Source organism: Oncorhynchus mykiss, chromosome 24 (genome assembly GCF_013265735.2).
Source record: "Oncorhynchus mykiss isolate Arlee chromosome 24, USDA_OmykA_1.1, whole genome shotgun sequence".
NCBI lineage: Eukaryota > Metazoa > Chordata > Actinopteri > Salmoniformes > Salmonidae > Oncorhynchus > Oncorhynchus mykiss.
Genome location: NC_048588.1, coordinates 24517451 through 24545348, shown reverse-complemented (window position 1 = coordinate 24545348; position 27898 = coordinate 24517451). Strand labels below are relative to the sequence as shown.

The 27898-nt window shown below is 43.2% G+C and overlaps 1 protein-coding gene across 3 annotated transcripts in view; it reads left to right on the top strand.

Moving 5' to 3' along the window:
* The window catches only part of LOC110504052 (seizure protein 6 homolog), a 116132-nt gene extending 90329 nt beyond the window's left edge, over positions 1–25803 (top strand). The window contains exons 5-18 of one of the 3 annotated variants that reach the window (XM_036961260.1): positions 4285–4470; positions 6125–6293; positions 7321–7487; positions 10070–10264; positions 10555–10693; positions 14232–14428; positions 15183–15377; positions 16073–16264; positions 20854–21048; positions 21181–21219; positions 21411–21519; positions 23335–23440; positions 23904–23912; positions 24581–25803. In XM_036961260.1, coding sequence (XP_036817155.1) covers positions 4285–4470; positions 6125–6293; positions 7321–7487; positions 10070–10264; positions 10555–10693; positions 14232–14428; positions 15183–15377; positions 16073–16264; positions 20854–21048; positions 21181–21219; positions 21411–21519; positions 23335–23440; positions 23904–23912; positions 24581–24610 — 1928 coding nt within the window. In that variant the 3' untranslated portion in view covers positions 24611–25803. Of the gene's footprint in view, positions 1–4284; positions 4471–6124; positions 6294–7320; positions 7488–10069; positions 10265–10554; positions 10694–14231; positions 14429–15182; positions 15378–16072; positions 16265–20853; positions 21049–21180; positions 21220–21410; positions 21520–23334; positions 23441–23903 lie in introns of all 3 variants that reach the window. The other 2 variants (XM_021582864.2, XM_036961259.1) reach the window with 2 other exon arrangements.
* The last annotated feature ends 2095 nt before the right edge of the window (positions 25804–27898 follow it).

Genomic DNA, 27898 nt, shown 5'->3' with positions numbered 1-27898 from the left:
GATCCATCCAGGTCAGCTCAGAATAACCCAAACCTAAGGCATCCAGATAACCATGAAATAAACTAAATATAGGGTTCATTTGGTGACTTTTTCTGTGTGAGACTTGAGCTCTGCTCGATTCCCAGTGAACGTGGAACAGACATCAATCAAACCCCAACATTTCACAGACCCACACCATCTGTGTGTCCAGTCAGTCTGTCTTTCAGTCATTCGATGTGAACCTCTGAAGTTCTGCTGTATTTCAGCCCCTCCTCTCTCTCTTCGGTTCTTTTCTTTATAGACCCCACATCACAATCTCATTAGCATTAGCAAAGACATATAAAAACAGAGGACCGTGGATTTTTTACTGCAACGGCAACCGATAGTCTATTCACTTTTAATTAAGTTATTATATTTGCTGGCAGTTAGCTCCTATAGCAACTCCATGGTGATCTGCTGTAGTGAGACATTTCATGGATTCACATTATTACACCATACGCCCATTACCGAAAGAGCATGAAAGCATGCTGTAAATTTAATGAAGCAAGAGCTTTTTATTGCCTTTATGCTTTTGGCACCTGAGGTTTGAGTAGGATTGAGAGGTGTGTTGCTACTGCAGTATTTCCATGGGAACGAGGTAGACTTGTGTGTCTATGACCAGGGTACAAAGTAAGAGTTTGAAGCTATGCAATCAGAAAAAATATATATTTCTGTTCGTGTCTAAAACCTTCTGTCCACTCTTTTTTACCATATTTTAAGTGTACAGCATAAATATGGTTCCCTATTTCCCAACATGGGGATATGGCAGAGAGATGCATGCTTGTTGCCAGGTAGATTCAATGTCATTCTCGCATGTGTCTTCTCCCTTCTATGATGGGCAAAAGGACACCCCTTCCACACCACCACATCATTCATATCCCTTAGGGGCCTTCAGACTCACAGGTCGGTAAGGTCATTTTACCCTTCCTTTGCTCTCGCTGTTCCGTGGAGGTTAATGTGAGGCAGCGTTTAATCCAATCTAAACACAGAAACAGATTTCCCAGATGCCCCTGTCCTCTCTCCTCAGTGAGCCTGTCACACACGGTTATTCTCAATAAGGCCTGATGAGCCTGGCTGCAAATGAATCCCCTCTGTGTTTCATAATTAATGCTTGTGGATGTTGTGGAGGAGGATACATCTTCCATTAGGTCATGTAAAATACAGGAGTCTTAATAGACCATTCGTCTCTGTTAGCAAGCTAGTGCTGCTGCGTTATGAGGACAGGCCTCTCTCTGATTGCAGGCAGAGAAGAGTCAAATGGCTGAGGGGACTGAGGTGACCGCTGTGACGGCAAACTGCCACCCATTCTACATGTCTTCTTCTGTGCTAAGAGATGACAACGTGTCTGGAATTAGTCATGAGACTGGGTGCTTAGCAGCATCTTCAACGTTTGGTTTGGGAGGGTTGTGAATGCATAAATTGTGAACATGTTTAAGTTCTGGCAGAGCAGGTACATGAGGAGGAAAAACTAGCCTGAAAATCCTGCTAACATTTCATTATAAATAAGTTGTGAAAAGGTTGGTAATGTCTTTACCTAGTGGATAGCTTGGGACAATAAAGTTCTATCTGCGTTTCTGTCTAAATGTAGTTATCGACATAGCCTTGTTCTGTTCAATGTTCTCTACCTATATAGTACTCTAAATATCTCAGTTCATGTTGTTAAGTTCAAAATAACACAATATAACAATTGTTGACACCATTCAAACCAATGAGGGTTCATAGCTTTACAGTCAACTTTTTGTAGATAGAACCTTATAGTCCGAAGCTCTCGTAGTGACAAAGTGTTACAGACAACACTGTAAAGTCACAATTTTGGTAAAAACGTGGTGATATTTTGTAGGCTATATTTGGTTCCGCTGTCCCTGTGTGGTGGCCTGAATGTGGACTGAGCATGTGACTGAGCTCTATGGCCCAGTGTGCACCCTATCATACCTCTCCGGGTGTTGAGGGCTACTCAGAATATAAAGATGGCCATTGAATCTGCTAGTGTTACTTAGCCGCCAGCTAATCTCCCAAGCCAGTTGTTCCAACGGTATCGTTACCAGCCATAGTGAACCCATCTCATTTTATGGCCTCTATAACACAGTGGGAGGAGAAAGCTGTGGAGACAGTGGAGAGGAGGAGGCTGGCTGCCAGTGTGATTTAGTACCTGGTTGGGAGCAGCTCCACGTTAGGCCAGCCTCCAGTGCCCCCTCTGTATTAGTCTAATTGAAACAGAAACAGCAGGGTGATGATGCTATAACAACACCCCCACGCCTTCACCCCTAAGCCAGGCCCTGCTGTGCTGATACACCGCACCCCACAATAAACCATAAATAAAATGGATAGCCGAGGGGAGTGTCTGGGCCCTGCTTATTGGCTCATTGACTCAGAGGAGCGCTTTTAGCTTTCATATTGCATGCACTAGAAAGATTAGACAGCCATCAGCAGCAGGCCTCTCCTCTATCTCTGCACGACCCTCTCCTTCTGGCCTTTTATCGCTGTTGGTTTTTAAGTGGGGGAGGACGGAGGGGAGGAGGCGGTATCATTTAGCCTAGGTCCAACAGGCTGTCCTCAGGACAGACAGGCTCTTACCCAGCCAGTAAGGCCCAGGGAGATAGTCCTGGACCCAGGTTTTACTCTCAGAGGAGCTCCTGTGAAGCGTACTTTGACTTGAACTGAATGGTCTGAACTGTACAATATGTGCCATCACTTCCTCTATGGGTTCCCTGTTACTGTCATCATATCCTATATGGGTTCCCTGTTAATGTCATCATATCCTCTATGGGTTCCCTGTTACTGTCATCATATCCTCTATGGGTACCCTGTTACTGTCATCATATCCTCTATGGGTTCCCTGTTACTGTCATCATATCCTCTATGGGTTCCCTGTTACTGTCATCATATCCTCTATGGGTTCCCTGTTACTGTCATCATATCCTCTATGGGTTCCCTGTTACTGTCATCATATCCTCTATGGGTTCCCTGTTACTGTCATTATATCATCTATGGGTTCCCTGTTACTGTCATCATATCCTCTATGGGTTCCCTGTTACTGTCATCATATCCTCTATGGGTTCCCTGTTACTGTCATCATATCCTCTATGGGTACCCTGTTACTGTCATCATATCCTCTATGTGTTCCCTGTTACTGTCATCATATCCTCTATGGGTTCCCTGTTACTGTCATCATATCCTCTATGGGTACCCTGTTACTGTCATCATATCCTCTATGGGTACCCTGTTACTGTCATCATATCCTCTATGGGTTCCCTGTTACTGTCATCATATCCTCTATGGGTACCCTGTTACTGTCATCATATCCTCTATGGGTACCCTGTTACTGTCATCATATCCTCTATGGGTTCCCTGTTACTGTCATCATATCCTCTATGGGTTCCCTGTTACCGTCATCATATCCTCTATGGGTTCCCTGTTACTGTCATCATATCCTCTATGGGTACCCTGTTACTGTCATCACATCCTCTATGGGTACCCTGTTACTGTCATCATATCCTCTATGGGTACCCTGTTACTGTCATCAACTCCTTGGCAATGTATCCTTGAGACAGAATCAATGTTGGAGTGCTGCACTGCCTTCCAACAGGATAACAGTGAAGCTGCAACAATTACAGTCAGACAGACAGCCTGGAGCGAGAACCACACATATATCTGTTAAAAATAGCTGGGGATGAGGGGAAAACACTACCAGTTGTTTGTTAAAGATCCACTTGTGGGTCATTCTTGATATACAGACAGTACTCCAGGTCCCTATTACATGTTCACAGTTTGAGTAAAAAACAGTACTGTTATTGATCTAGGTCCCTCAGTGGGTATTCAGCCAAGCAATGCATTCTGTTGAGCATGATATGCATTAGGAAGCCATACTGTATGTGTGTGTAGTGTGTCATGAATGTACCTGTATGGAGAGGCAGGAGGAAGGCAAAAATGCCAGTTTCATGGCCTCCATTAGGTATATGGCCAGACCAATCCATCATCCTGAGACACTAAGGTTATTCTCTGGAATAGCACAGGTCCTATAGACATGTACTGTCTATAGACGTGTACTCTGGTAGGATAGGGTCTATGACCTGTCAGTGTTCATCCTCACACTTCTCTCTCTATATTCTTTAGGTTTGGTTCCCCTCCCTCTAAAAGGCTTTATGATGAGCAAGAAAGTATTTTTCTGTTGTTACACTTTTATTTTGAGTCAGCTTGGATGCTGTTAGTCGCCGTTTGTGTCCAACTCTCATTCTCTCTCTCTCTTCCCTCTCTCTCATCCCACAGCCTTTGTGTTGAGCTGTACCTTTCCCCAGCGGCCGGTCTGTGGCGATGTGTCTGTGAGCAGCCTCCACTCTGGGGGAGAGGCCTACTTCTACTGTCTGACTGGGTACCATCTGCAGGGAACCAACACACTGACCTGTCTCAACGCCAGCACCCCCTACTGGAGCGGCACGGAGCCGCAGTGCCATGGTGAGGGCTGAGGGTAGCTAGCTACACACCTCTCACATCCATTTACCCCAACGGGACCAGTACACCTTGCTATGCACACAGACTTTCTCCACAGTTGTTGAACATATTAATAGACAAAAACACTCTTCCCCTCTCAATCCTTATCACAGTCTTTCAAAATGAATTTACATTCCCTGTGATTTGTCCTGTAACTATTCCTACCAGAGCATCAACACAGTTCTTCCCTTTGCAACAAGTGAGGCGTATAAGTACATAAACACGTTGTCCTCGCTGGAGCAATTAATTCCACTAGAATGATCTCACACTTACTCAGCTTGGTGTTGCTCAAAAGTTAATTGGGGTTTATTAATCATTGATTTGGGCCTTAATGGTGTGAGCTGCAGTGTATGTTGTACTGGGGTGGTGAATGTTAAACAGACAATCCTATTCAGTCAGACCTCTCCTAGGAAGTAAAGAACTAAACAAAACAAGCCACGAGCACCAGAGGCTCCATCATATTTTCTCTTACAGGAAGTTCACCTCTTGAGTCTACTTGTATTTCATCTTGCATAACAAGCCAGATTCAGACAGGGTTCAATCCCCAGTGCAGGACAGTTCAGAAGCAGACAGTTTAGATGTAGGAGCTCATTTTTCTGCTCAGATGAGCACCAGTGATGAATAGTAAGTGAATGTTTTAGCCCTAGTCAGATAAGATAAACATTTGGAACAGTGGGTCTCTCCATTGTTTTAACAGTGAATGGACAGCAGGGAGGCTCCCTCTGAGCATTGGGCATCTTAAAGGCATAGTTTAGATAGTATAAGGATTCTTTCTCCTTATATTGGGTGACCAAACAAACCATTTAAACTGTATGTGTGTGTGTGTGTGTGTGCGTGCATGCCTGCCTGCCTGCCCCAGACCGTGGTCCCACAGCATGGTGTCTGCAGGGTGTGATTACTGATGGCAGGGCAGAGTGCCACAGGGAAGGTTAGGGCTGAGGCTGCTGCTCTGCTTTAATTAAGCTTTGTGTCTACCTAGCTGACCTTCACCTCATCTGTTGTGATACACTGATATCAATACCAGACCCACTCTCTCTTTTATTCCCTTTACACAAACTCAGAGCTTGCTCTTACTCCTCCACTCATTGTGTTCTCGTGGTTTATCTCTAGCCATTGTTTCCCAAGGTATTCTTTGTCGTTACACATTCTGTTTGACTGGGATTTTAAGCAAATGTTTTTCCCCAGACTAAAATACCTCTCTCTACTTCTTCTTCCTCCTCCAATCCCATCCTCCTTCTCTCCTCTCCTCCCATCTTCCTCATTCTCTCCATCCTATCCTCCTTATCTCCTCCTCCTCCCGTCCTCCTTCTCTCCTCCTCCTTCTCTCCTCTCCTCCCATCCTCCTTCTCTTCTCATCCTCCTTCTCTCCTCCTCCCCCATCTTCCTTCACTCCTCTCCTCCCATCCTCCTTCTCTCCTCTCCTCCCATCTTCCTTCACTCCTCTTCTCCCATCCCTTCCTCCTTCTCTCCATCCCATCCTCATTCTCTCCTCCTCCCATCTTCTTTCTCTCCTCATCCCATCTTCTTTCTCTCCTCCTCCCATCTTCTTTCTCTCCACTTCCCATCTTCTTTATTTCCTCTCCTCCCATTCCTACTTCATTCTCCATGGGCATCCCAGCTGCTTGTGGTGGCATTGTCCGGAATGCCACGGTTGGACGCATTGTGTCACCCGGTTTCCCTAGCAACTACAGCAACAACCTGACATGCCATTGGCTGCTGGAGGCCCCAGAGGGACAGCGAGTGCACGTCCACTTTGAGAAGGTGGCCCTGGCAGAGGACGATGACAGGTGTGGTGTCAGTCAGGGGGTTTACTTCACTAGAGTGGTCAGTCAGACCTGGGTTCAAATAGTGTTCATTTTCTTCCAAATATTTTGACCTTGGGTGCCAGATGAGTGGGGTTTGCACTTAGATGGCTATTCCATTGGTTGTATTGCACCAGTCTAACTCAATAAAGTACATAACTTTAAAATAAAGAAAATACTGTCTGAACCCAAGTCTGCTACAGTGTTCTGACCTTAGTGCTCTACTCCAGTACACTATCCAGTTCTAAGTGTTCACTTGAGTTTAATAATCATTCAACAAGCAGCCAACAGAGTCCTACTGCTGGCTCTGTGACAGTTGGACATGATTCTCACTGCAGGCTCATGGTTCTGTTGTCACACATGTCATATTACCAGTCCATTCCTCTGCTACACTTCAGGGCATCGCCTCATCATCTGAGATTGAGATTCAGTGGAACATCTGTGTCTCTGTGTCAGAATGGAAATCCAATTTTGAGAAAATGGTGAGAGAGGAAAGGAGAAAGAGAGAGAGAGAAATACTGAAATAATCGGATACATTTCACTTCAATCACCTTCCTACTTTGTTTTTTGACTGTCTATTCATGTTCCTTATTGGAGTCTTAATGCTCTATGATTGCATCTATAAGCTGTTGTGAATGTTTGTAAGGCAATATAACACTTCACAAGAAGGTGCTTCAAGTGAATGAATTGAATTGACAAGGACACACATATTTGAGTTAAGATAATGTTGTTTTTATGAGCGGTAGCAGCTGTGTCTGGTAACAATAACAAATATACTTTTAATCAGGTCAGTAGGCTAGCTGCTCAACTGTACTGAATGATATCACTGGCCATTTGTGCAGAACAGTCCAGCCCAATGCTTTAATGCTGTATAATTTTCCTTCCTGTTACGTCATCTCATTAGGGGCTTCCGTCCAGTTAGCTGAGTTAACTCTGAAAATGTGCCCACAATACATATTACAAAGTCTTAGAAACCCAACCAGGTACTAATGTGTTTTAATTTCTCTTTCAGGCTTCTGATCAAAAATGGGAAGAACATTGACTCTCCTCCGATGTATGACTCATATGAGGTAGAGTACCTGCCCAACGAGGGCCTAGTGAGCACCTCCAGACCCCTCTTCATAGAGCTCACCACTGATGGAACAGGCACCTCCACCGGCATCGCCATCAGATACCAAGGTAGACACATCCCCATGGGAGCTAACGCAACTCTTCAGGTCTCGGTTACACCTGACCCCCCTTTGACCTTCTCCATCTCCATCTCACAGAGACCCTTCCAGGTCATGGCACCAATGTTTCTGACTGGGTTAGAACCAACGTTCACTTTAAACTGCGTCCGTGCACTCCCACGCACTTCCTCCACGACTGCCACGCAGAGATTGAACTTCATTGAGTTTGCAACATATAGATGAATGTTTTTTTCTGTGATCGAATCAACATTATATAAGCCCCAAAAGAAATGTACCTAATTTTACCAGGCAAGTCAGTTAAGAACAAATTCTTATTTTCAATGATGGCCTAGGAACAGTGGGTTAACTGCCTGTTCAGGGGCAGAACAACAGCTCGGGGGTTTGAACTTGCAACCTTCCGGTTACAAGTCCAATGCTCTAACCACTAGGCTACCCTGCCGCCCCCTTTATAAGATTGAGTCTGTGATTTTGTTATAGACAGAGTTAGGGCGCAACGGAGTAAAATACTATTGGCGGGGGTAGCCCACGAGTGGTCTTTCAGTCAACCGCATGTGAAAACGCTTTCCAGATCAGTTTAACATCAGAGTCTCACGTGTGCACATTTGTAGATATTCTTTGCTAGTTATTGAGTTATCAGCCCAGTTATAGATAAGTATAGGTCAGCAATGGGGAGTTACTGATTAAGAGATTCCTGCAAGACCACAAAATGTGTCGGCTACATTTCAAGCTGGTTTTGAAAAGCTAGTCAGGTAAAACGCTTATGTCTTAATTAATTGAAGGGGCAGTGTTGTATTTTGAGACATGCAAATACATTTTGAGATATGCAAATAAACCAATAGGCAGAGGGGTAGTCTACAGTGTCTAATTCTCTGTATGGTAATAATTGTATATTTTATTTTGTAAAGTGGTTTCTTGCATCATACAGCATCATACAATGCAATTTACAGTCACCTATTTGGCCCATGGTGTTACAGACCAAGTCAAATCATTAATTAATTTCAAGCCCTTCATAATATAAATCCGTTTTTAAAAGTCTCATGCAATGTAGGTCTGCATTGAACACATATCTTCTTCTTCTACTTCTTCTACTTCTTCTACTGTAGTCTATGTCATAGAAATCAAAAGCTATTTCCATGTGAAAATGTTATGGGATTTGCTCCATTGGTTTTGTTGGTAGTCCTACATTATGCTCAATTAGCCACAATAGCCTATTGGCTACTGTCTAAAACTGTAAGGGTACAGCCTCAGTGTTCACTGTAAACTCGCGCCGGAAGTTGGACAAAATTCTCCCAACATTCAAGTTTCCGCTCACAAGACCTCAGATTTGCTCAGTGCCCCCAAAATGAGAAAGAACAGTGGTTAGAACACAGGTTCCCTGTGTGCCACAAGACCAGGCATGGGGATCTAACACAAGTGGTTAGAACATAGGTTCCCTGTGTGCCACAAGACCAGGCATGGGGATCTAACACAAGTGGTTAGAACATAGGTTCCCTGTGTGCCACAAGACCAGGCATGGGGATCTAACACAAGGCTTCAGGTCTCTGGAAAGTGTACTCAAGGGCACTCAAACTTCCCTCACACACTCCAGCAATGTAAAATGAGTGGAGCTAAAACCTGTTGTTTATGAAACGCATCATGCCCTGCAGACTAGTATAACCAAAAGACACTGCCTCAGGCCCTCTCCTCATCTTTCCCTCCTCTAAAGAATTGGAATGGAAAGAAGTCAAACATAAGAATCAATTAAAGTCCTCTGCTCTCACTAGTTTAGCTAGGAACTCTCTCACTAGTTTAGCTAGGAACTCTCTCACTAGTTTAGCTAGGAACTCTCTCACTAGTTGAGCTAGGAACTCTCTCACTAGTTTAGCTATGAACTCTCTCACTAGTTTAGCTAGGAACTCTCTCACTAGTTTAGCTAGGAACTCTCTCACTAGTTTAGCTAGGAACTCTCTCACTAGTTTAGCTAGGAACTCTCTCACTAGTTTAGCTAGGAACTCTCTCACTAGTTTAGCTAGGAACTCTCTCACTAGTTTAGCTAGGAACTCTCTCACTAGTTTAGCTAGGAACTCTCAAATGCTTTATTGTTCTCCATGCTCATGCCCAGTCATCCTCTCTACGTGTGGCAACTCATTCTTATAGGTGCCTTTTCAAAGGGCTGTTCAGAGCTTGGAGTCAGAGCCACATCACCGGTCCTGGAGTCATTATCCAATCAGATCAATTTAATCTGATTAGGGCTTCAATTTACTGTAGCAAATGGGATTACGCTGTGAGAGAGCAGCGCTGCTTATTCTAATGGACCGTGTGTGGGTTGTCTTTAACAGCATTACCCTCATCAATCTGACACAGGGTGGAACTGATTTAATAGTGCTCCTCTCACCCTGATTTGAACCATTACATGTCAGTCAGTGGGTTGAATCAACAGACCTCCAATAAAATTAACCTCTGGGTCTGCTCCGTCCCTGATAGGAGGCGAGCTCTGGCAAAGTCAATGGCCCACTGCATGGCAGACATGGGGCTCAGTGTCACAGTCTGGCCTTTTTTCTGTGACTGATCCACATATCCTCTCCTTCATAGCATTTGCAGTGGGCCACTGCTATGAGCCGTTCGTCAAGTACGGTAACTTCACCAGTAATGACAGCACGTGGGCAGTGGGGACGGTGGTAGAGTTCACCTGTGACCCTGGCTACACCCTGGAGCAGGGCTCTGTCATCATTGAGTGCATGGACCACAACAACCCCCAGTGGAACGAGACTGAGCCTGCCTGCAGAGGTATGCTGTGTGTTTTTGTTCTGTGTAGGAAATGAGCTGTATGATATTGTTGAACAGAGTATTTTTGCTTAGTGTGTGTGTGTGTGTGTGTGTGTGTGTGTGTGTGTGTGTGTGTGTGTGTGTGTGTGTGTGTGTGTGTGTGTGTGTGTGTGTGTGCGTGCGTGCGTGCGTGCGTGCGTGCGTGCGTGCGTGCGTGCGTGCGTGCGTGCGTGCGTGCGTGCGTGCGTGCGTGCGTGCGTGCGTGCGTGCGTGCGTGCGTGCGTGCGTGCGTGCGTGCGTGCGTGTTACAGCTGTATGCAGTGGAGAGATGACTGACTCTGCTGGAGTGGTCCTGTCTCCTAACTGGCCAGAGGCCTACGATAGCGGCCAGGACTGCATCTGGGGGATTCACGTGGAGGAGGACAGGAGGATCATGCTAGACATCCAAGTGTACGTATCTTAACTATCTCTTACGTTCTTCACTACAGATTCTCCTGAACATAAGATATAACATGTTATACAGATGCAGAAGAAGGATGTTAGCTATGGGAACCCTTTTAGTAACGTCCTGGCGTTCCCCTCCCCATAGCAGTTCAAGTGGAGAACGCCCCACCACAGAGTAGCTCTAACCTTTCTAAGAATCTTCACCCGTGCATGAGCTCTGCAGCACGTCTCTGCACTCAGATCATTAGGAGAAGCTTTACAGCGGATGTACAAACACAGGCCTGACTTCAAACAGATACTGCCAGTGCAAAGAACTACCCCATTGTGACTGGTTAAACAAATGAAAGAGAAAAGGGCTGAAGATAAAATAATATCTTGCTCTTGGATGGGACACATAAGTACCAGCAGACAAAGGTTAATTACCAACTGGAGCGGAAACTAATTATTTAACGGGGGTTCGGACAGAGGTGGTGTGTGTTCTGCTGAATCAGATAGGTTGAGTTGAGCAGGGGAGAGGAGTGAGTGTTTTCCGTGATAGTGATGTCAGGTGAAGGCTGGGAACAGAAGACCCTGCTGTGTCAGACCCTGATAGATTAACCATGCGTACAATCATTTGGCTTCCTTAATTAAGAACTGGCTCATTTGCATATGTTGTCTCTCTTGCTCTTCTCTCTCTCTTCGGAACGCCTCAGCTGTGGTTGTACATTCTGAAGCATTGTATTAAATGGCATCCCCCATGTTTGGTACAAGAAGCTGTCAACATAATTAATTTCCTATTCATATAGAGGGGAAGCGATTTGGGCAGATATGACTTTCAGGGACAACGGTGAAGCACGTTTAGCTCAACCTCGGTGCGTTGATGAGAATTCAGCTTGAGTGTGCATGGGAGTGAGACAGAGAGATCATCTACAGGATTTCCTCGCCATTTCCTTCAGTTTTGATGTGAACATCAATATCAGCATATGCTGAACAAGGAGAAATATTAGAACCTAACATCTGAAATCTCAGTTTAAAGGCATCACTCAAACCACTGTTATCCTTCACTACATCCTCAGGGATCCTCTGATCACAGTGATGAAACCAGTGCTGCACAAGGAGTGATAATCTGAACACACAGACTCTCGTGCCATGAACTCGCATGTTCCATGTCTGATGCCTCCCTCCCGGCCCACTAGTCACGCCAGTGTTCTGGAACACAATTGCACGGTGTGCCTTCCTAAAGCTCATTACCAGGGTTTAGGAACACTTTACCACAGTAATGAGAACACTCTCATTCCTCTATAATCATTCATCACTGCCCAGCGTCCTGTTCACCACTCCCACAATCACACAGGACCAGGGGCCCTAATGACGGCTGGGACACTCATTCAAGGGCCCTTCTAATGACGACTGGTTCATCCCAACCAACCAGGAGGGCTAGCTAGGTGCCTGTTAAGGGCTCAGGTGCAGGATGAGGGGCTGTGAATGACATGCAGGTGTGGAGGATGGTACACCTGGGGTGTAGTTCAGCAGCCTAAGTTCAGATGCTCCAAATGTTGACGAAGTGCTCCAACGCCTAAATGGTGTTTAGGAGTGTATGGGAATGGGATTTAGCTGTGTCTCTGCCTTGATGATTATCAGAAATACACAAACACCCATGCATATGACTTTTGGCAGTTCTAGTTCATGTAAATAATTTGTACACATGCATGCATACATTCACGTACATACCAATATACACACACTGTATATACCACCCCAGTAGTCCATTGGCGTTAATAAGGGTGGAAATAGTTTGCAAGTCAAATATGATGTGAAAGACAGACAGTGATTTTGGTAGTTTCCATTTTGGCTTCCATTATAGTGTACTTTGCCTTTGGTGAGAATTTAGTGAGAAGAGCGACAGGATATTTCATGCATTGATGCATCAAATATTAGTTATAGCACTTATACCTTGATTAGGTTTGTCTCCCAGGGCAGGAAGTTGGCAGTCATTGACTTATTTCATCACTAGTATCACTGATAACTGTGTTGACTCTGAGCCTGCTTGTCTGGATATGTTAGCCTAGTTGAGGCGGAGTGAAGGGCAGTGGATCTGGATCCCTGTCCAGTCAAGATCTCACAAGCCAGAGAGGAGTGGATTAGAAATGGGATATTCCATCAGAACATTCATTCAGGTTAGTCTGTGGGAATTAAGAGGTGCAGGGGTGAGATGAAAGGAGAAGATTCTAATGATCATTGAGCAGCCATCATGACTCACAAATGACTGCGTTTAATCGAATTGTGATTTGTATTGAGGGGTATTAATTTTGCTCAAACTAGCTAGAAACGGGCAGGTGGTATTTATGTTTTACTTGTCCTGGACATGAATGTCAAGTTCTCTCAGAGGTGGAGAATAGAGAATGCCATTGCAGATGAGGAGTTGTCTGAGATAATGCATTCTGAAGGAACATGGTGGCAGGCAGCTGGGCCTGTGGGCTGACTCAATCTGAGCCTGTGTTTAAATTACACTAAATCAAATCACTGCCACACAATAGAAAGCATGATTAATTTTCGCTGCAGATACGGCAGCACAGCTATGCAAAGGCTTGTTTAACTTCATCACAACAAATTTAATGCAAGCTGATACAATTTCTCAATCTGTCCCGCTCTGTTGAGGTGAGATGTATTTTCAGGTGTCAATTAATTACTGCAGGTTTAGCATTTTCTTTAGGGGTAATACAGATGCATCAGCAGAAAATTCTCACTGGGCACACAATGGTTGAATCAATGTTGTTTCTACATCATTTCAATGAAATTAAGTTGAACCAAAGTGGAATAGACGTTGAATTCAAGTCTGTGCCCAGTGGGTAGGCTAAGCTGTCCTGACATTTAATTAGTCTGATACACCTGATCTTTGCCAAGTCGTATGTGCATCATATTTTTAATGTCTTGATTCTTAACTCAGTTTACAGAGTGCAAACGGGTCGATGAGATTGAGACATTTTTACACTCTCTCTGTTATTCATGTCATACAATACACTACTGATACACGACTGTATTACAGAACCAAATCTCTTTATCGTTCAAATCTTTCCGTTTTTTTTTCTTCTGTTAGGCTCCAAAGTGATTAATAGTTCAATTGCTTGCGTTGTAATGAGTTTTATCAGGAGCCACTTGTGATTAATTTGAGACAGGAAAGAGTAACAGGTCACTTCCCGATTCTGGCGGAGTGTGATTTCCTCCCTACTTTACATCCTGTCCTGGTTCTTATTAAGCAGAGGGCTCTGTCTCAGGTGACACATTTAAAACAGGAGATTTGTTTTGAAAGTGATAAATTACCTCATGGTTTTGTCACTTTCTTTTCAGTAGAGCTGTGGTGCTCCAAAGTAAACGGAACATTTAAACGGAGCGGCTCAAAGCAACAAACGTATTTTAGTGAGGATGCTTTCACGTTTTTAAAACAGATACAGAAAACAATGACAAAGGAACTATATGACAAATGAGCTAGTAATGTGAGAGTGTGCATGAAAACCAATTCATTGTGCACGGTGAAATATATTTAATATATATCTTTGTGCTCCAGCCTCAACATAGGGAAGAACGATCTGCTGACGTTCTATGATGGAGATGACCTGACTGCTACGGTGCTGGGTCAGTACGGTGGCTCACGGCCACACTTCAAACTCTACACCTCCATGGCTGACGTCACCATCCAGTTCCAGTCTGACCCGGCCACCAACATCTACGGCTACGGCAACGGCTTTGTGGTGCACTTCTTCGGTAAGACTCCGGAGTGAGTTAGGAGAGAGTGTGAACAGAATTAAAGAGTTAAAGAGACAGAAGGGCAGTGAAGAGGGGAGATGAGTAAGGAGGAGGAGAGTTCTAGAGGGTTCAGGAGGAGGAGACTCTCTTAAACATAAAAAGGAAGGGGCCCCTTCCATCAGCACGGTCGTCACGACACCGGAGCGGAGCCAACCCATAAAGCAGACATCTGATAAGACGTAATGAATTCCATGTAGAGAGAGGGAGAAAGAGGAGGCAGCAGAATACTGATGACTGGGAGAGAGAAGAGTGAGTGAAAGAGAGAAGCGAGAGAGGGACAAAGGGAAGGCAGAGAGAGAGAGAGAAAAGGCAGAGAGAGACAGAGATTTATAGTCTGTTCATGCCTCTGACAGAGATGGAAAGCAAGGCCCAGCCAAGTGGTGCAGCTGTCTGGTATTGTGCCCGTCAGAGACCCAAACACAATTACTGCGTGTGTTTGTCCACATTAGCCTCGTCTGCAGGGTGCCCTGCCCTCTCTGGCTTCTGCTGTGGCTAGAACGGGCCCCGCCAGGCTCCCTGGCAGACAGACATCCTATTGCATGGCACTTGTCACACTAGATTGAAATTCCTACAAAATGGATGTCCTCTATTGTGTTTGTCCTGAGGTTCATTCATTTGAATGCAAAACCACACCACTCAAGCTCTGTGCGCTCTGTGAAGTCAGTGCCTTTTTCTCTGGCTTCCTTTCTCTCTCCCTCGTTCATGGATACAGAGGTGCCTCGTAACGACACGTGTCCAGAGCTCCCAGAGATCACCAACGGCTGGAAGAGCACCTCCCACCCTGAGCTGGTCCATGGCACGGTGGTCACCTACCAGTGCTACCCAGGTTTCCAGCTGGTGGGTACAGAGCTGCTCATGTGCCAGTGGGACCTGACCTGGAGTGGAGACCTGCCCAGCTGTGAGAGAGGTGACTACCACACACACACTGGCACACAGAAGGTGCATTTTAGGTGTGAGAAGCAGTTTCAGTTAAGGACAGGCTAAAGCAGAGGCTGATGGGTAAAAGCATTCACTGCTTTTCTGACAAAACAACCCTTTTTTCTGTATAGACCAACGTATCAGTGAGGTGAGTAGGCTCTGTGTTCCAGCTCCTCCACACATTACTCCTGTTCTATCCAGACGACCTGGATGCTGCGGAGTAGAGACAGGATAGTGTGACAAAGTCCTTGGTCTTGGTCACGTCCCACACAGTGACAGGCACAGCATCACTGACCGATAACAAGACACAGGGGTTTGGAGACTCATTTGGACGTCTGTCGCGTGAACATTATTGCCATACTGACCCTTATCCTACTAGACCCAGGATTGGGTTCAGGGTTTGCTGTTGTGTGGGACTGAGACACAGAGATAATCTCTTTATTTTCCAGCTCGGTGGGTTTGTGTCTGCAGGCTTTAATTAGAAAAAGGCCCAGGCACCACTCTGGCCCCATTGGTTAACCACAAATAAGCATTGACAACTGCTAATGATTTAAAAAAATAATAATAATTGTATTCCCTGCACATGAGTAAAACTCTGTTTTTTTCTGTGTGTGTGTGTGTGTCTGTGTGTGTGTCTGTGTCTGTGTGTGTGTGTGTGTGTGTCTGTGTCTGTGTGTGTGTCAGTGCTGTCGTGTACAGACCCAGGTACTGTGGAGCACAGTCGCAGGGTGATGTCCAGCCCGCGTTTCACTGTAGGCTCCACCATCCAATACATCTGTAACAAGGGCTACACTCTCTCTGGAAACAGCCTGCTCTCCTGCTACAACCACGGCTCCTCCGGACCTAAATGGAGCGAGAGGCTACCCAAATGTGACTGTACGTACCCCCTGGGCTTCAGCCTGCTAAAACATCTCCATCATACACACTTCCCAGCAAGCACATGGTTCCTTGGACATTGTGGGTATATTCGTTTTTGGTTTCCCATTGGTTCTGGGAACAAAGCTGGTAAAACTGAATTTTTTTAAACGTTCTGAGAACGGAAGTGAAAATTTCACCTGTCCTGGGAACATACATTTTTAGGTTGCAGGGAGGTTCTAAGAACGTTTTGCTACATTTCCCTGAATGTTTTCCTTGAAGATTTATTTCTGTTCTGAGAACAGAAATTATAGGTTATTTGAAGGTAATTAAATAACATTATGAGAATAGATTTCAATAAGACTTTTAACAACACAACTGGCTTAGTTTGGGTTAACTGTTTAACTCCAAGAAGATATGGGATTTGTTTAGGGAGTGATTGTTATTTATAATAAGGGTTACATGGAGAAAATCTGACTTCTTTGAATTGAAAATGGATGACCCTCCCTTCGGCAAAATATATTTGACCTAAACCCTCACTGAACTCTTGAAAAAAAATAACAAGTGACCCTCTTCTACAACCAAAATAATATTTAAAACAAAGTGGATAGCAGAGCACTGTCTACTGTTTACCCTCACTTCCTGGACAGAGCAAAGCCTTAGATATGCAGTTTTACAAACTGTTCTTCATCCTGTAAACAGTAGATGGCAACGCAGAAATGTTGATAGCACACAGGGATGCGGGCTAAAAGGTCATGGGTTCGTAGACCGCCATGGACAAGAGTAGGGTTAGAAAGATCTTATATATAGTTAAACCATTGCATGAGTCTATCATCGTATTTGCAGGTCTGAGAAAAAAAGTGGCCTTTTATAAACATGTCCTGCAATTCTACGTAATTTTACCCATTAGCGGAATATTTTTTAATACCACACAAATTACCGAAATTATAGGCTAAGAATGGACAGAGAAATAGGGCTATGTGTTCACCTTATCGTATTTCTCCAATGCCAAATCAGTGTGTCTTGTTTGCAAATAATTAAGTCAGTGACTTCATTAGGAGTCTGAGCATGGTAGGCTACTTTCATAATTTAGGCCCACCATTCCACCCCAGACAGAGTAGACCTACCATTCCACCCCAGACAGAGTAGACCTACCATTCAACCCCAGACAGAGTAGTCCTACCATTTCACCCCAGACAGAGTAGACCTACCATTCCACCCCAGACAGAGTAGACCTACCATTCCACCCCAGACAGAGTAGACCTACCATTCCACCCCAGACAGAGTAGACCTACCATTCCACCCCAGACAGAGTAGACCTACCATTCCACCCCAGACAGAGTAGACCTACCATTCCACCCCAGACAGAGTAGACCTACCATTCCACCCCAGACAGAGTAGACCTACCATTCCACCCCAGACAGAGTAGACCTACCATTCCACCCCAGACAGAGTAGACTTACCATTCCACCCCAGACAGAGTAGACCTACCATTCCACCCCAGACAGAGTAGACCTACCATTCCACCCCAGACAGAGTAGTCCTACCATTCCACCCCAGACAGAGTAGACCTACCGACGCAGAAAAATTTAAGCTTTAACTGCTGGCTACTTGTCTTCCGTGGCTTAACCCAACGAGAGAAGGTTTCCTTAAAAGCTCTCTGGGTTTAAACATATTCTATTGTACAGAAAGTGAATAGCTTAATCAATTGATAGTGACAGAATTAGATTACTTCCCAAGCAAAGTCTAGTCTTTCCCGGGTATTTTGCAGCTTGTTTCGAGCATAAAGCATTGCTGACCAAAGCGCTGTTATAGAGATTTTATATAATCAGATCCCTTTTATTTTCTTCAAAATCTTCAACTAACAAGGGGTGGGCCTATGCTTTTTTGCAAATTTCTTTAATAAAAATGTAGGCCTGTGGCATACCCGCTCAGTCTTGGTTTTAATTTAACAGCCCTTCACTAACACGGAGGTAGGCTACTTAAAGAGTGCATGGTAGGTGGAGGAATTGACCGACACAAAATAGCCTAATTGTCTGTCAAAGACATAGGCTTCAACACAAAGCCCTCTTGTTGTTAGTGAAGTCTAATTAAAATGAGCTTTCCATTTCTGATTGATTGTGCCGCGGGTACTGCTTCAAGTTTCAGCACCACAATGTACGTAACGTGAATCTGGATTATTGTGAGGTCAATAACTCTCATAAATGCATCATGGGCAAGAAACATTGTTTTTATTCAAATAAATTATAGTAGTAGCAAGCTATCAAATTTGACCCTCTGTCCTTCGCGCTCTGCTTCTCAAACTGAACAGAACATAGGCTATAGGCTAGTCTGTGCGCAAGATAGTGCATTTTTGGACTAGGCCTAATCAGAAGAAGCCATCGTCTCTCCTGTACTGTCACCATAGCCCTACACAACACAAAATGTTTTTTGATCAGCAAGAGCAGAGCAGGGCTCAGGGGTGGAACATCCATTGTAGTGTGTAATGCAGCCTGGTTTTATTTACACCGTCCCAGCAGCTATCTTAGAAATATAACTTTGCTCTGTGCTTCTCCAAACATGCACTTCGTAGCCTATAGGCTATGGATCATTTGATTGAGACCACACTAAATAGCCTATAGGCACAATTTAAATTGCATGCCCAGCGGATAATCAGAGATGAGGGGCAACATCGGGCACACATCGATTTTTATTTTTTTGTTTCACCTTTATTTAACCAGGTAGGCCAGTTGAGAACAAGTTCTCATTTACAACTATGACCTGACCAAGATGAAGCAAAGTAGTGCGACACAAACAACAACACAGAGTTACACATGGAATAAACAAACGTACAGTCAAAAACACCATATATAGCCTAATAAGCAGCTAATTTTACAACAATGAGGCATATTGAAATTTCATCAATTACAAATGACATGAGCCTTCCCTGGACTAGATTAAAAAAATACTAAACCCTCCCCTTGAGTGAAATTTAAAAAACATGACCCTCCCCCATTTCCCTCCAGGTAACCATTCTGTACATTTCAATCAGTCCCTTAGGCATTAATCATGAAAGCACATGTATTTTTTTTATTGTGGCACGGTGTCGGTTAGATTTGAACCTATGATCTTCTGTTCTCAATCCATGGAATTAGTCCACTATGTCACTTGGATGGAGCTAGCATGTCACGTTTTTTTAAACTCATACAAAGCTGCTCATTTTAGACTATTCAAACAGACTCCGTTAAAAAAAAAAAAAGCACTTAATTAAAGGTGCAATATGCAGGAATCGCTCCACCATTTCTTGGTTGCTAAAATTTGAATAGTTCTAATTCTAATCATTTCAGTATGTGACAAAACAAGCATTCAGAGTGTAGAGAATCACTGTACCATCTAAACCGCTGTGAGATAACTTTTCAATAACCAAAACTATTGTATTTTCAGCTGTTTGAAGCTGGTGTACAAAACTGAAAGTAAAAGATGCAAAAATGAAACGTTAGAATGAGAAGCATAGAAATACTGCACATAGAACTGATCTACCGCTTTTTAGACGTGCTTTCAATGGGAATGACAGATCTATAACTCACATTTCTATGTGAATTTGGTCAGGTAACCCAAAAAGTGACATATTGTACCTTTAAAATCAGTTAGTCAATTAGTGGGCAGCCCAGCAAACATATCAAGATAGAGGATAGAGAGTTTTGTTGACTGACACTGAGAATGGAATGTATATGTTTTTAAATAACATTCTTAGAGCTTTCTATTAACGTAAACACATTTTTCTTATTTTTTTTATGGAAAGTTCTTAATGTTCTGAGAACATGACTTTGAACAGAATCATGAGAGAACCTGCAGAAAACGATATGCTTAAGTACTGAAATTCCCATAGAAGAACGTTGTTTCTTAAAACTGCGATATGTAACTTTTTGGGGGCGACCTGACCAAATTCCCATAGAAATGGGAGATATGTCATTCTCATTAAACGCAAGTCTAAGAAGCTGTAGATATGTTCTATGTGCTTTATTTCTATGCCCATTCTTGCATTTTTGTTTTTATATTTGGTTTTGTACATCTGCTTCAATCAGTTGAAAATACAATAACTTTGGTTATTGAAAATATATTTCACACTGGTTTAGATGGTACAATGATTCTCTACATGATACAACGCTTGTTTTTTCACAGAAATTGAAATTAGGCAAACTATTATAACGTTCGGAGAACATGACTTTAAATAGAACCATGAGGAAACCGGCACAAAACGTTATCCTGAAGTACTACAAGTCTCATAGAAGAACGTTGTTTCTTAGCAATTCTGAACAATTTGAGAGCATTACTTTAAATAGAACCATGAGGAAACGCTGAAGTAGTACAATTTCCACCTGGTTTTCAGAAAGTTATGTGCTAGCTGGGTATCCTGCACCATTCACAGAATATTGTGGGAAGGTTGTATGCAAAATAACCATAGGACAACCACACTTTCACCAAGCTTTAAGAAACATACGGTTCTCAGAACAAGCTGGATTGGCAGTGTGTCCAATTCATACAATACACCAAGAGTTTTACTAGCTGTTTACAGAAATACATTATATGATGTTGACTGTGTGTGTGTGTCCTGTCCACTCCTCTCTCAGCGGTGACCTATGAGCCTTGCAGGAACCCTGGCAACCCATCTTACAGCACCCAGATCTCAGAGAAGCCTCTCTACCAGGCCGGGGAAACGCTGCGCTTCTCCTGCCTCAGAGGCCATGAGCTGCTGGGGGAGCCTGTCCTCCGCTGTGTCCCTGGACACCCTTCACAGTGGAGCAGCCTGCCTCCTGTCTGCGGAGGTAGGAACTGCAGACACATACTCCCCTGTGTGTGTAGTTCACTCTACCATTGTTCACAGTAGTTCATGATGAACAATATATCTGTCGGTATATTTTAACATATGTGTTCTGATGTTCTCCATTTCTTTACAGCCTCCTCAATGGAGTTTATGAATGAACGCAGGTTAGACGGTAAGTGCCGTCAAGTCTGCACAGTAATTGTTAGATCTTTCAAATTAAAACATCAAGTCAAGACCAAATTTTTTAAAACGAAATACAGCACTTCACAGCAACTTCAAGCGTGTTACATTGAAGTGTGCCTCTTTAGGTTATCATACCAATGAGTGTGTCCCTGTTGATTCCTCTACCTCTCTGCTCACCAGCTGCCAGTGCAGACTACATCATGGAGCGAGCCAACATAGCTCTAACAGTCTTTATACCAGTGGCCCTCATCATGGTCTTCATCATCGGGATCTACCTCTACTTCTCTAAGTAGGTCTTGTATTCCTACTTTATATAGATAAACAAAATACTTTGAAACTATGAAAGCTATCATCATCCATAGTACCTAGTAGTCTATCCAGGGGTTGACTTGGACTGAAAATAGGGGCCGGTACAGATTTTGGTTGCCGATACTGTTTATATTTAGGTGCAGGAGCTCCACAATAATTTTGAGCTCAAGCTGTAGAACATTTGAGGTGCTGGTACTCGGTGAGCTCCTGCCCAAGTCAAGCACTGAGTCTAACCAATAGCTATAGACCAGCTAGGTTCTGTAATCATGTTGTAAGTATACTATGCTGCCCTTGTGACACTACAGTGCCTTCGGAGAGTATTCAGACCCCTTGACTTTTTCCACATTTTGTTACGTTACAGCCTTATTCTAAAATGTATTAAATGTTTTTTTCCCTCATCAAGCTACACACAATAAACCATAATGACAAAGCAAAAACAGGTTTTTAGAAATGTTTGATAATTCATTACAAATAAAATAAATATTTAGACCCTTTACTCAGTATTTTGTTGAAGAACCTTTGGCAGCGATTACAGCATAGAGTTTTCTTGGGTATGACACTACAAGCATGGCACACCTGTATTTGTGGAGTTCCTCCCATTCTTCTCTGCAGATGCTCTCAAGCTCTGTCAGGTTGGATGGGGAGCTTTGCCGCACAGCTATTTTCAGGTCTCCAGAGACGTTAGCTCGGTTTCAAGTCCGGGTTCTGGCTGGGCCACTCAAGGACATTCAGAGACTTGTCCCAAAGCCACTCCTGCGTTGTCTTGGCTATGTGCTTAGGGTCGTTGTCCTGTTTGAATGTGAACCTTCGCCCCAGTCTGAGGTCCTGAGCGCTCTGGAGCAAGTTTTCATCAAGGATCTCTCTGTACTTTGCTCCATTCATCTTTTCCTTGATCCTGATTAGTCTCCCAGTCCCTGCCGCTGAAAACATCCCCACAACATGATGCTGCCACCACCATGCTTCACCATAGGGATGGTGCCAGGTTTCCTCTAGACTTGACACTTGGCAAGAGTACAATGTTGGTTTCATCAAAACAGAGAATTTTGTTCCTCATGATCTAAGATGTCTTTACTGTAGGTGCCTTTTGGCAAACCCCAAGCAGGCTGTCATGTGCCTTTTACTGAGGAGTGGCTTCTGTTTGGCCACTCTATCATAAAAGCCTGATTGGTGGAGTGCTGTAGAGATGGCTGTCCTTCTGGAAGGTTCTCCCATCTCCACAGAGGAACTCTCGAGCTCTGTTAGAGTGACCATCAGGTTCTTGGTCACCTCCCTGACCAAGGTCCTTCTCCCCCGATTGCTCAGTTTGGCTGGGCGGCCAGCTCTAGGAAGAGTCTTGATGGTTCCAAACTTCTTCCATTTAAGATTGATGGCCACTGTGTTCTTGGGGATCTTCAATGCTGCTGACATTTTTTGGTACACTTTCCCAGATCTATGCCTTGACACAATCCTGTCTCAGAGCTCTACGAACAATTCCTTCGACCTCATGGCTTGGTTTTTGCTCTGACATGCACTGTCAACTGTGGGACTTTATATAGACAGGTGTGTGCCTTTCCAAATCATGTCCAATGAATTTACCACAGGTGGACTCCAATTAAGTTGTAGAAACATCTCAAGGATGATCAATGGAAACAGGAAGCACCTGAGCTCAATTTCAAGTCTCATAGCAAATGATCTGAATACTTATGTAAATAAGGTTTTATCCATTTTATAATAAGGCTGTAACGTAACAATATTTTGAAAAAGTCAAAGGGTCTGAGTTTTTTCTGAAGTCACTGCATGTGTGTGTGTTCTCTAGGGTTCAGGGGAAGCCTCTGTGTCTTCCCATGTCCACCTCCTTACCATATGACCACATCCCAGGAGAGTCCACCTTCGACAACTCCCTCTACAAAACAGAGACTACGGTACGTTCTGATATAGAGATATTCACTGGTTCTTTAAGATGCCTGTTGGAATTAGTAAGCCCCCCAAAAGGTTGAAATCAGACGCTGTCATCCGTGTCTGAGAGGATGCACTTAAAGCACCATCTGGTTTGCCATATTGCAGGTTCATTCTCCAAATCGAATTTACCGTTAGGTGATATAGAAATAGGTTTGAGGGGTGTAAAGCTATACTCCGTTCACCTTCAGTCATTGACAAGGGCCATTTCATTACACCTGATGCAAACAAAAGGTTTCCTAGTTCATTTGACAAAGCATAGCTATATTTTTGTGCTATGACATTGTTCAGACATGGGTTCAAATGGTATTTGAAAGATGTCAAATATTTTACCCAGGTCTGATGCTTTCATGCTCATGCTTTCAGATAACTAACAATTGTCTCTCTGTCTGTTTGTTTCTCTATCCTTTCATGACTGCACTCCTGAAGAACAATGAGGTAGACCAAGCGCTAGGCTACAACCTGCTTATTTAGCCTCCACTCTGTCTGTCAGTCAGTCTTCATCAATTCCACATTCTGAACCTATTTCACACTGTGAGCTTATTGAACTAAAGCCCACAGTAGGTTGAGCACATTTAAATGGGTCAGAGGAGAGGTACAAACCTCTCAAATCAAATAAGAAATAGAGTCAAATTGGTCGCATACACAGTTTTGCAAATGTTATCGCAATTGCAGCAAAATGCTTATGTTTTTAGCTCCAACAATAATTATCAATATAATACAATACACACATAATCTAAAAGTTAAAAAGAAATATCAGAACGAGAAATGGAATATAAATAAATATACAGTATACTGTATGCATGTGAATGGTATGTATAGACAATGGTGTGTGTGTATAGACAATTTAAGGTCATTGTCCCCTCTCTCAGGTGAAAATGGAAAAGCCTCACAGTTTGGGCTGATCTCTTCCAGACACTAAACGTATCCCTGTGATATCCCTATCATAGTCTACAAACAGATGTCAGTTATCACATGGCTCATTCACAAAAAGAGGAATAGCCTTTGTGATCATAGTAGGAATATGATCTACTCTACTTCTGTCTCACTATACCTTATTGTGTACAAGCTTGTCCCTAATTCAGAACTATGTCCTCATTTCACAGGACACAAGAGAGTACGAGGTTTCCATCTAGAGGCACAACTACGTGTTTCAGCATTGACAGGTCTGGTCTCAAGATGGTTTGCCTTGTGGAAGTTTGTCTGCACTCCTCAGACCCCCCCCCCCCCCCCCACCCCCCCCCTTCACACCTCACTCCGCTTGCCTCCACCATCTTTCCCTCTGTCTACTGAACATGTCTCTGCCCAGCCCACATTGGCCATCACTGCAAAGACTGGAAAACATTATTCTTTTTGTAGAGCTTCAACAGCAATGGCCTAACAGCAGTGTTTGTACAGTTTTTATCCTGAGATGATCAAACCCTAAAGACGTCAGTCCAATGTCGAACCTCACAAATGGGAAAGCTGAGTTTGTATCTAGTCCAAAAAATGGAATGTGTCAATACAACACGATATATTTGTCACACAGCTTGTAGGGAATTTTTATTTTGAGGCAAGGCACACCACAAAAGAGCTAGATTGTGATGATTGGAGGGATATCATAATAACCTGGACTCTTAAACCTTTCAAATTCAATGGACAATTTAAACATCTTTTCATTTTTTTTTGTACAATAGCTGCAAATTGTAAAGTTGACCCTCTCAAAAACATGTAAACACACCTCTTTTTTTATGCAACCTCCTATGATTAAAAACATCTGAATGTGCCTTAAAATGAAGGCCCTTATTAAGCAATGTTCATATCATGTATATTTCTGATACTGCATTGGTTCATCTGAGATTATTACATTGTTGATTTCATATGGATCATAAAATAGAGATGTAGTAATACAAAGAAAATGTCATTTAATTTCTTCTCATACACAATTGTATGTGTGTCTTCAACATGCTGATTGAAAGGTATTCATGAATGATATTGGATTGGCAAATCTCTGAAAAAGTCTATGGCAAAGTGTATATAAGTTCTAGTGCCATTAGTTTTGAAAACCAGGGAAGGTTAAAGCTTAAGAAGTCACTGTTGTGGATTGGGGATTCTTAAAAACTGATGCAATGTATTTGCCTAAAATAATATAGCTTATTCTATAGGAGAATGCATCACCATTCAAACTCTCTTTTTATCATTGTCACTTGATAATATTTATTCACACAAACAGGTGTGATGACAATGATTATACTTCTATAATCTATTTTTGATTCATTGTATATACACTGATTAAGCCAGTTCATGAACAAAACGTCCTCAATAAAGTTATTATTCAGAAAAAAATTGACACACAATCTCATGAAATAATTTATTAAGGATTACTGGTTGACTTCGAGATGCATTTAGCCTTTTTGCCCTCTTAGTCGTTAGTCTGAATTTGCCCTGATATGTACAGTATACATGAATAAAGAAGAGCTGGAGGAAGCAAGAATGTCCTTTGAAGAAGTGAAGAAAACCGCATAACACCGAGCACACTGGAGGAAGCTTTTGTCAGATGACCCATGCTCCTCATTGAGTCAAAGTAAGTCAAGATTGTAGCTACCTCTGACAGTGTAGAGGTTTTGGGGTTGGAGGTGTAGCAGACTCATGTCCGGTGTAGTGTACTAGTTTGTAGTTCAGAGTAGCAGATTTACGGCCAGTGTAGCGGCGAAGGGGTGGTCTTCCCGTATAGGCTACATAAATGTATAAGGTTCGCCATACATTATCTTTATCCCTATAGAGCCTTATACCCACCGTGGGTAAGATTACCAGTGTAGACAAGACCAACAACACGCACTGTGGTCTGGTACCATCTATAGTTAGGTAATTTATGTTTGAATAATAGTCTAACATGTTCTGATATAAGTAGACATTTATAACAGACAGCGATGGGGAATAAGTGGCGTAAATATATTCCGAACTGCTGGGGAAACTGTGACTCGCTATACTTGTGCCTCACACTTTTGTCTTGTCATGTAGTATCAGCATCATCTACTGGTCACCAAAAATACTGCCACCAGGGAGGGGTTTAACTGGCTTTTCCTCAACGTCATTTTTTAAAAGATTGACAATGAGTCAGGTCCGTAACAAATTATTGTTTTGGGAACAGAACCCTGTATAGAGATTAGATGTTTCCTGATCTGTGAGAAAAATAAGCAGAATGTTGTTGACCCAGTTTTATCTTGCTCCATCGTTTTCCTCTGCCCTGCCAGTGAACTTTCACTTCTAACCAAATATGGTAAGGAGAGGAAGCATCGATATAGATAGAACATTTGACAACAGAGCAGACACACTGGCACCCAGTCTACTAAAATGGGGGGACTGAACAAAAAAATGCTTATGGTAAAATATTCTGACAAATACTCCCCAAATAAGACAACATATTGTTCAGTACTAGCTATCCTCATTCAAATTCAGTCCAACTTTTTCGAGTAGCCTAACAGCAAAAATAACTTTGATTGGGCACAACTAGCCACCAGATGGCGCCATTATTTATTTTACGGCGTTTACTCTAATAATACTGCCATCAGGCGAAGTGTTGGGCAAAACTTTGATCTGACAGCGGTTCTTAACTGGTTTTGCCTGGGGACCCAAATTTGACAATAACAATTGAGTCGCGACCCATTATTATGGACTGTTGATGATAACATTTTATAATGTTGTATTGCAGCTGCCTTATTGGGCAGGTTTCATTTGCAAAATAGACTCTGTTCTCAATTATGGTATTAAAGAAAGTAATTAGGCTACACAACCATATTAACTGAGAACACATGTATTATAAATTCAAGAGAATAAGCCATTTAATTAGGCGGTCGGTCCAGGAATGGGGTGTAATAAATGATCAGACTCAGAACATGACATCAAAACCAGTCCAATAATGTTAATGAACAGTAACACATACAAGTTCAATAATGTTAAACAAAAGCCAAACATGCCAGTCCTGTTCATTTATTGTGTGTGTGTGTGTGTGTGTGTGGCCTATCAGTGAGAAAGCAGGGGTGTTTCTTCAGTTAAATAAGTTTATTGAAGTCTGTTTGATAGGGCAACTCGGAGGTCATGCGGGCTGTCCAGTTAGTTTCTGCTTTTAGTTTTCAGCATGGCCATAGCAGAGAAGCCACTTTCACACAGATAGGTAGTGCTGAAGGGTAGCATGATTCTGAATGCATGACAGGATACTCTCCCATTACGCTGCTCCAGAACTTTGACAGTGTCATTTCCGGGTAGCGCATGCTCAGTCCGCGATCAAACGACAGCTCCACGAAAAGAGCCTATTCGTTGCTTGGCAACGTGACGCTTCCCATCTCAACTCGAAAGGGTCGCTTATCCAGGCGTCTTGTCTCCTGTTCTCCTCCGGGAAAGACTCGCAAAACTTTCCCAGCAGTTTGACAAGATGCTGTTTAACG